The following is a 10,297-nucleotide window of genomic DNA, read 5'->3' on the forward strand; positions in this document are numbered from 1 at the left end:
ATAATGTAAAGTAAGCCTACCGGGAACTAATTAAAAAAAACACTGCCCACCAGAATTTAGCCAGATAACAGGCAGATAACCTCATGGTTTTGTAGTTTCTTGTGTCACCTAGCTTCCTAAACAATGAATTGACAATGACTTTCCCCTTGTCCGATGACCAGGTTGGAGGTGATAGGTGACACAGGAAGCTGCAAGGCTTAACCATGTAACAGGGGTGTCACCTGAGCAGTACACAAGAGTGAATTTTAGAAAATCCACTCTTCTGATATTTCAGAACAAGCCCCCGAGATTCACCTCGAACATTTCAACTGTATTCACTTGTTTTAAAGAAAATTATTTCCAAAACCTCAGTGCAGGGAAAGAAATTAACTTCCATAGAAGTACTGACACCTCTTAACTTCTATCTGAAATAAGATGTGCTAAGAAAAATAGTATTTTTTATTGTTATAATAATATTGTTAATATAATTATTATTATGACCTTCTGGGTACCTGTTCAGTTTTAAGAACATCTATGGCCATACCTCCTCTAAGAACCAGTCTCAGACAAGACCTCAGGCATTGCGCATTCCCACAGCCCTTCAATGAACGTTATTAGGCTCACAAGTCCCACAAATAACCGATGTAAATAAAAAGAAAATAAATATATACGTTGACATATCCATTTCTTTAGAAGAAGCACATCCTCCAACTTTTGATATTTGATGATGAAAAAAAGGGTGAAACTGGCCAAAAGCATTCAACCAGTTGCATTGCTGGTGACATTCTACATTTCCTCTAACAGCCTGTATCAGACAATACCTGAGGCTGTATGCATCCCGCGGTTGATCCATGGAAGGCAATGGGCTGTGTCCTGTGATACGTATGTATCCTGAGGTCCTTTTCAATCCAGAAGAACTAAATCATGCATCTTCTGATACTTAATCATAAAATATGGGTAACACTGGTCACTGTCGAAAATAATGAATATGGTTGGGTCTTTGGCTTTGTCCACGCAAGAGTCATAGAGAAGGCTTGAGGGACAGTCTTCAATTAACGGTGGTGGTCGGGTGTAGGTGGCGCTACCCAGTGCCGTATGTCCCACTAACACCTTGGCAAGGAACATAAAGTGGTGACCTTCAGGGGTGGCGTTAGAGTAAGTGTGAGAGTAACTGGCATCCTTGGCAAAGTAGCACCCTTTACCGTAAACCGTTCCATTCTTGCCTGAGACACGCGGATCGAAGTTCTGATTAAAAATGGCCTCTATGTGGTCTGATTTGGTGCCGTGGAATAGGTAGCGTTCCAAGCAACCGTCTTTGGTTTCTTTAAGCTGGCTTTGCATGAACTTTTTTTTCCTGCAGGGATTAAAGATAAGAATCATAAGGCTGTTTGCATCAATGAGTTCTATGGACAATGTATTGTGTAATAAAAACTGGCCAACAGTCCACCCAAAAACTACAATTCAGTGTTTGCTAGATGCCATGGAGGTAACCGTACCCAAAATTTTGATGGAGGGAAGATTTAGAACTGCGGTCAGATTTTAATTGTTGTCTTTGTCCGGGCACAGAGATTTCTCCTTACTTCCTCTTATGTCAGAAGCACATGATGCGGACAGGAAGTGAAGGTAATCTCCCTAATAGGAACATATCAATTAAATCCTGACAGCGGTTCTAAGTCTTCCTCATTCTGCTAGAAAATGTGTTTTATTGGTGTTTATATCAAACGAAATATATAGACACTGGCACTCTAATAGCAAGTCAAATACGTCTGTCTGTCTGTATACGTGATACACTCAATGCCCCGTTTCGTGGGCTCGCAGGATCCCCTTCATCAGGCCGAACAAGTTCTGGACTTTACCCTTATTGGAGTCTATGACCCCATTGGTAGACTACCCCTTGGTTCCCGTTATTCCTTACACCCATCAAGTACACAGTAAGTAGGCATACTTTTCATCACTTCCTGTTCTGCCAAGTGTCAAATAGACATATAGTGAAGGGAGGCTTCTCACACAGTAAACGGTGCCGTCTAATGCACTCCCTACAGTGTAGACACCAGATAGTGCCATCATCAATGGTTATACAAAGTATCAAAGTGACACCAGGACACTACAACTGATGAAAAGAGACAGGGTGCCTGAAAGGGAATTACTTCTGCTGCGCCCCCTCTAAAGATATCCCATAATGCTCTGGGAATCCTTTCTCACTAAATGTTTATTTGCACAACAAAGATTGTATAAATATAGTAAGAAAAGAGATATATAAAACATCAATTTAAAAACATATAAAAGCTAAGAAAAATGATAATACAATTGACCTAAAACCATAATAGTTTCCCTTTAACCCTTGTAAAGTAGCCAAGCATCCTCACAAACAAAAGATAAGCTGGCCACACATCAGATTCCATTGGGATAGATTATTGAAGCTTGTACCACATCACTGGTGTCCCACCTAAGGTCCACCTCTGATCTCTACGACCAAGCTCTTGATTAGGTTAAACGCGTCACGGTGGGTGGACCTCGGGTTGGACGCTTGTAAAGGCTTCAATAAACTTTCCCAGCGGAATCCAGTGAGTGGCCGGCTTTTCTTTTGTTTCTATGTGGTTCTATTGGCGCGAGGACGCGATCTCAGTGGCAGGCACCCATCTCATTCCTTTCCTGAGCCCCGGAGGAGTGGGTGCCTCTTATGTGCGTTCTCCAACCATCTTCACAGACTGATAGGAAATTATAAGATGGACGTACTGTGAGTATTTTGTCCATTGGAAGTAGTTCTGTATTCGGGAGACCTCCAGAATGATGTACTTGGATTCCGCCATCGTCTTGTGGAAGTAGGTATAAATGTACGTGTACTCTCTAGCTGAACAGCTTACGTGGCTCTTCTCATAGATAGGCTTGGGGTAGCTAATGATCCAGGTCTTGGGGTAACAGCTGTCTTCATCAGGGTGGCTTGCGGGCCTTTCCAGTGGATTCAAAGGACAGAGGCAAACAGGGAAGGCTCTGAAGGAGACAAGAGGAATTACATAAGTCATGGAAATACCAACCTTCTTCTATGTTCAGCCGGTCATTACATAGGAACGTTTGCTTGACCTCGTCATCCTATTGTCATTTTAAACTGAATCAATCATCTTTTGTGTAAGTGATAGATCTGAATAAAATGAGCTTCGAGTATTGAAATCCCCAGCTTAGGGTTATGACCTATGACACAACTATCCAGCCCTCCCCTCATGCCAAGGTCCTAGGTGTCATCCTTGACTGGGACCTCACCTTTCTTCCCCACATCCAATCACTATCCAAATCCTGCCGCCTTCACCTTCGTAACATCTCCAAAATACGCCCCTTCCTCACCAATGACACCGCAAAACTACTCATCCACTCCCTTGTTATCTCTCGTCTTGACTATTGTAACCCCCTCCTTACTCTGTGCACCCACAGCACCCACACACACTCTCTGTTCCACAGCGCCCACATACTCTCTGCACCCACAGCACCCACACACTCTCTGCACACAGCACCCACACACTCCCTTCACCCACAGCACCCACACACTCCCTTCACCCACAGTGCCCACACACTCTGTGCACCCACAACACCCACCTACTCTCTGCTCCCACAGTGCCCACCCACTTCCTTCACTCACAGCACCCACACACTCTCTTCACTCACAGCACCCACACACTCTCTTCACCCACAGCACCCACACACTCTCTTCACCCACAGCACCCAGGCACTCTCTTCATCCACAGCACCCACACACTCTCTTCATCCACAGCACCCACACACTCTCTGCACCCACAGCACCCACACACTCTCTGCACCCATAGCACCCAGACACTCTCTTCACCCACAGTGCCCACACACTCTCTGCACTCACAGAGCCCACACACTCTCTTCACCCACAGTGCCCACACACTCTCTTCACCCACAGTGCCCACACACTCTCTGCACCCACAGCGCCCACACACACTCTCTTCACCCACAGCACCCACACACACTCTCTGCACCCATAGCACCCAGACACTCTCTTCGCCCACAGCACCCAGACACTCTCTTTGCCCACAGCACCTACACACTCTCTGCAAACAGCACCCACACACTCTCTGCACTCACAGAGTCCACCCACTCTCTGCAAACAGCACCCACTCACTCTCTGCACACAGCACCCACACACTCTCTGCACCCACACACTCTCTTCACCCACAGCGCCCACACACTCTCTTCACCCACAGCGCCCACACACTCTCTACACCCACAGAGCCCACACACTCTCTGCACCCACACACTCTCTTCACCCACAGCACCCACACACTCTCTGCACTCACAGAGTCCACACACTCTCTGCAAACAGCACACACTCTGTGCACCCACAGCACCCACACACTTAAGAATAATTTTCCCCGGAGTTCTGCTTTCAAGTGTGTATGTTACAAATGGAGACACTAATAGTGAATTATTTGCCAGGATGGTTTTGGTTTGAGCTTTCACCCTACAATCCAATCTACTACCGATGTCATCTACATCATGTCTGCCCCTCTTACCGCAGCTTTTGAACCATTACAATGGGGGATTTGAACACCGGCCGTTTCCTCATCCTCCTCTTGGTGTTAGTACTGAGGTTGGTCTGGACCATGTTGACCAGGTGAAGGGAATATGTGAAACGGGAGTGCGCGCAGAGGACCTCTTCCTGATGCTCCCTGAGGCCTTCCTCTATACATTTCACAAAGTCCTGCATGGAAAAAATTTAAAAATAAAAACGGAATCTTGAAAGAAAAAAAAAAACCATCTTCCTCATAAACTAGTTCTAGCCAGCTCAGTTAGCCCCTTCCCGACCGATGATGGGATTATTCCATCACGATCGTTGAGTTTATTAATGACCGGTGACGGAATAGTCCCGTCATGCGGTACAATGAGCGCTGGTCCATGGAGAGACCAGCGCTCATTGAGTTACTGCTGTGGCTGGGTCCCTCGGGGTCCGAGGCAGACCCTTAACAGCAGATTAGGTGGTCCCAGCCCTGTGATCACTGCATTAGCTAATCGCAGTGATCACAGCACTGTGACAGCCACTGAGCCGGCATGCAGCTCACTGTGTTATGTAGCTGCAAGCCGGCTCAGTGTGTTACAAACTGATACACTGTATCTCTGAGGAGAATACTGTATTCTCCTCAGAGATACTAAGTATCAAAGCCCCTGTAAATAAAAAATAGTAACTCCTTAGTGTCCCCTTGTTTTAAAAAACTAACTAAAGTATTAATAATTTTTAAAAATAAAAAAGTTGTAAAAAAAGTTTTAAAAAATACTTTTAATATAAAATATAAGGAAATATAGTGCTGAGGAGGCTATTAAAAGATAGGAGGCAAACATGCCACATTCTAAAATTGTTCCAAACTAAAATTATATTTCACTCCTTGTACTGTGACCTATAACTCCCCAAATAAACTGAAATCCCAGACATATGATATATACCCTATAAATCAGGACAAATAAAATAATATATTATAAATTAATTCCTGTTAGCTACACTAAAAATTCGTTTTTTTTCTAATTTTTTTTATTTAAAAAAAAGGAATTTCTATAACCATATGTCACATCAAACAAATGGCAAAATTGCTCAGGTCCCCGGGAACTAAATAATGTTCTGAAACTGTGTGACTGAGGAGCTAAAGGAGAACTATGAGGAGAGTGAAATACAGTCATGTCCTAAATTGTCACACGTCCGCTCTATGAATGGAGAACTGATTGATCACATACTCGCTCAGTTTCTAATCCTCTGAGTGATCACATACAGCCGATCGCTCAGTTGCTGATCCTCTCCCTGCAGAGAGTGGTGACTGTCAGCCATCCCTCCTCGAAGGGATTCTCCCCTCCCCTCTCTCTGTTCTTCCAACACTGGCTGGAGGAACAGATGGGGAGGGGCTTGGCATGGTTGGCTCTGGATCTAGAGAGTCAGAGCCAGCTGTCAATCAGGCAGCGGGGTGGATCCTGGCAATATTTTCAGGATCTTTCCCGGCCACATCGCGACTCTGCGCTGTCAGCATGTAGTGGGCAATAGCCCGTGATATGCTGAGTTTTGGGTCACCGGAGAACATAGTATATATCCTCCTGTGACCTTCAAGAGGACTATGGCCAAAAAAAAGGTTCTCTTTTAACTGTTTGTAAAAAATAATCTGGATGCATTCCTAAATGCACAGAATATAACTAGATATTAACATTTTATAAGTCATAAACACCAGGGATTGTGGGTCCAGGGAATATCTGATTGCCTTATGGGATCAGGAAGGAATTTTTTTTCCTCTGTTGGAGCAAACTGGACCACTCTGTAGGGTTCTTTTTTGCCTTCCTCTGGATCAACTGTGGGTAACAATGGACATAGGGATCTGGTTATGGAGGTTTTGTTATGTCCTCTGTTGATTGAACTCTATGGACATGTTACACACTTAGTCAGGCTGAAAAAAGACAGAAGTCTATGGAATTCAGCCTATAGTTGTGTCTTTTTCCAACCTGACTAACCATAACGCCAAGTATTTTGCTTATATCAGCCAAAGTAACAGCTATGGTTTACTGTAGGGTCCCTTAGGAGTATTTCCTAACCTTCTACTCAGTTTGTTCCTGCCAGTTCTACCATTGAAACCCAAGGACATATTTGGTACTTCCAAGTATGGGGAACACAGAACACTCTTTCCTACGGGAGCAGAGGGGGGGGGATATAGTGTAGGTAGGGTATACATAAAAATGAATAAACAACTTAATAACCAAAGATTTTAAAAAATAATGTGTTTTTAAGGTTTGGTCCACTAAAATATGATGTTGTAGTTGTAGCCAAATGGACTGAGTCAGTGTCTGGCTCCTTGTTTTAGATAACTGTGAGATTTCTACCTGCCTGGAAGTTCTTTGTGTCCCCTCCCAGCTTGGTGTGTTCCGGCTCCTCTTGTTACATTTTCCATAATAATAAATACAGAAAGAATCCATCAGGGAAGGTTGGAGCCCCTCATCATTGACACAAGCAGGTGAGCTGACCCAGGAACTGGGTGTAGAGATCTCACCTATAGACCCCCTCCCCCTGTCTGGTTGCTCCAGGCAACTATCAAATTGAAATATCAGTATTTTGGATGGACTTGCCCATTCATTTTCCATTCCCTCTTACCGGATTGTATTCCACCCATTTGTTCTCTTCTCCTTCATAGTAATATATGTAAACAGTGTGGAACTCTTTTGTGGGACAGACTGAGGTGGAGAGACGTCGGATGCGGTCAAACATCAGGCTACTGTGGACGGTCATGGTGGAGAGGTCAATGAGAATATTTAAACCTCTGTTCAGAGAAAGAAGATTCATGTGAGATGAAGAAGAGAGCAGATCAGACTTAAGTACTTGTAAACGCAATCATTACAACCTCACATAAGCATTTAAAATAAAGATGATCCTGCTTATATTTTGCCTTCTCTGGCTCCTCCTTTACCCCTCATCAACCCCCCTCATGCTAATATATTTAAAAAAAAACATTTCCATTTTCGTTTCATACCTTATTTTATCCCCAGTGATGTTATCATTGGATCTCTATGCTTCTTTATGCAATGCAGGCAGATCATGGTTGGTTGGAGGAGCCTGCAGGGGGCTTCAGATAACATAATAACACCCTGCGTCAGTACTCCTGAGCACAGCTGAGCTAGCACCTTTTACGCCAGAGGCAAGAACAAAAAATGTGCCCCCCCCCCCAACAGGCGTGTGACATCACCCAATGCCGCGCATTTGCGGCGTCATGTGACATCATGCGCTCCGCCTCCAGGATGTGATTTTTTTATTTTTTTTATTGTTTATTTTTCTATTTTATTTACAGTCTTTAATCTCTTTTTCTGCAGCCTCTGTTCTAAATTAAAGGAAAGTACAGAGGCTTCCCATTCATTCAGAAAATATTTACTATTAACCAGTTTCTGAGTGGGGAGAAGCCTCTGTACAGAGTGTTACTACCCATTCAGAAACTCATGAATGAACAGGAAGTGATGTAAAGTACTTCCTGTTCATTCATAACTGGGGACACATAGTACTGCTAGCTTCCTCTCAGATCCCCGCTGCTCTCCCCAGAGGCAGCGGGGATCAGAGGAGAAATTAAGAGCTGAAGCCAGCGTGTAGGGGGGGGGGCGGAGTTGGGAGCTGTCACTTCAGGATGGCTGAGCGGTGAGGAGAGAGAGAGCCGCCGGCTGTCAGATCCTGGCCAAGTGGCTCTCTCTCTCCTCACTGCTCTGCCATATTAAAGTGATAGCTCCCTCCTCCACCCACCAGCTTCAGCGCTTCACTTCTCCTCAGATCCCCACTGCCTCTGCCCATACAGGTGGGGGAGAGCAGTGGGGATCCAGAGGAGGAGCTGCAGGCTGTGCCGACCCACTTCTCCCTGCCACACTGAGCCCTGGCTGCGCCCCCCCCACACACACACACACAACAGTGCCTGAGGCGAGTGCCTCAGTTGCCTCTCCCTAGCTACGGCCCTGCTCCTAAATATGCAAGTATCAAAATGCCTTGATGGGTGGATGTCATTCTGGAGGAGTGGGCGTTCCTAGCAGGCTGTATTTTCATGGAGACTACCCTAGACAACACCTGCATATGTTTGCTGAGCCTCCATGATTGAAAGGACTGAAATCTTATGAATGGAAGGTGAAGGCCAGGGACAACCAAGCTATATGATGGTTGGTTGTCCTCCAGCCAGGAAATAATGCGGACTCTAACTGACTTACTGCAGCTTCCTTCTAATTAACCTCTTGGCCTCTTGGACACTGCCGCAAGAGGACCCTACAATGTACAGGTGGTCTGCCTTTGGGAATATGCCTACAACCCCGTCATAAGCCAGCCTGTCATTGATTTGTCAAGCTTGGCCATACACTGCTGTATGGTGCACATGTCACTCCCTGCTAGAGTAATCAGGCTGCATGGATGGAACAAGAATGGTTCATAACCTCTCAGATTTTCCTTGCTGTCGCTGTTCTGGAGGATTGTCCCGACTTCATAGCGCGCTGGCAGAGGTCACCTGAATTGGAAGAGTGTGCATCTCTCCAACAAGGACACAAATTGCAATAAAACACTTATTTTAGGTTTTGTCTGTGTCCCTATGCATTTACCTTTACTTCCTGTCCACTGACTGTGGTCACTAAGAAAGGAAGTGAAGATAAATCTCCCCAACCAACGTGCAAATCAGAAAAAAAAAAAACATTGGCATATGCAGTGTTCTTCTTTGCTTCACATACTTACAGGTGTATTCCAGTGACTTGGGCCACAGCCGGGTCACTGTACAGTCTTTCCAGGACCAGTTGAGCTCCCACGTCAATGCTAAACCAAAGACCCGAGGCTTTGTACTTCAGTTGCCATAGATAAGGCCAAGCAGTGTGGTGCCTTGGGCACAGAAGACCCTGAACGCATCGGCCAATCAAGAAGTCTGAGCAGATGTCAATGTCATCGTTATAGTGGATGAAGTGAATGTTGCAGTTATTGCCAGTCACCAGTCCTTCGGCATGCTGTGCGACCTCACTGGGCAAGTCAACCAATCCAAAGGTACTCTCTGAGCCGAATTCCAGTTGTTGTAGAGCTGTTTCTTCTTGTATAGGGTCTAGTCCAGTGATCACTGGGTAACGGTCTGGCAAAGATAACCTCCTCTTCTTCGCTCTACTTTGATGCATATCTTGTTGAACGGCTAGCAGACTACTTTGGAAATATTTGTCCCGAGTTATTCACACAAAGGAGGATATTTCCCCTTCATTTTATTTTCAGACTCATCCTGCTGAGAAAAGAATAGAATTCTCCTGAAACGTTTTTTTTCCAAGCCAGGTTTACGAGGGTTGATGTCTCATGCTTCTAACTTTGGTGGGGTTCCACTTGCTGGGCACTGGAGTTGTCCTTTGGTTCTAACACAGATTTAGAATGGGAGGCAGTCGATCATTTGCAGTGGCTTCCATATATCCAGTAGCTTGTAACAGTCATTTTGGACACAGTGGGTGTGACTATGAGCACCTGGGACGGCTTTTTTCTCTTGGAGACAAGTCTTGTTGTTGTGGGGTTTTATTCACCAAAACCCAGTATCCGGGCTGAAGTCTTTGGATCAGCTGCAGGGTCTGGCTGGGTGGCTTTGGCTTTCTGTGGGGGGAAAAAAGAGAAGGCCTTGGTTTGTAACAACACCCTGTTTTCTCAGCTAAGGTATCCTACCAGTAAACAGGTCTAATACTAAAATAGTCCTTGTTCAGCCACAGGTGAGGGTAGGCGTGTTGTTTAAGCCATAAAAGTGTATTTCTGGAGAAAATATAAAATATATTCAGTACGTAACTACAGTACATGCACATTTCCACATGT

General features: G+C 45.0%; 1 protein-coding gene across 1 annotated transcript; it reads right to left on the bottom strand.

Annotated features, from left to right (window-relative positions):
* Positions 1-865: 865 nt before the first annotated feature.
* LOC108790681 (TCDD-inducible poly [ADP-ribose] polymerase-like) lies at positions 866-9,630 on the bottom strand. The gene is made up of 5 exons (XM_018560994.1): positions 9,206-9,630; positions 7,112-7,277; positions 4,509-4,696; positions 2,716-2,970; positions 866-1,333 (listed from the first exon to the last, which is right to left on the bottom strand). The coding sequence occupies exons 1-5, from the start codon at positions 9,628-9,630 to the stop codon at positions 883-885; spliced, it is 1,485 nt and encodes a 494-aa protein (XP_018416496.1). The 3' UTR covers positions 866-882.
* Between the last annotated feature and the right edge of the window lie 667 nt (positions 9,631-10,297).

The sequence above is a fragment of the Nanorana parkeri genome, unplaced genomic scaffold, assembly GCF_000935625.1.
Source record: "Nanorana parkeri isolate BGI_ZX_2015 unplaced genomic scaffold, ASM93562v1 scaffold491, whole genome shotgun sequence".
NCBI classification, from domain to species: Eukaryota; Metazoa; Chordata; class Amphibia; order Anura; family Dicroglossidae; genus Nanorana; species Nanorana parkeri.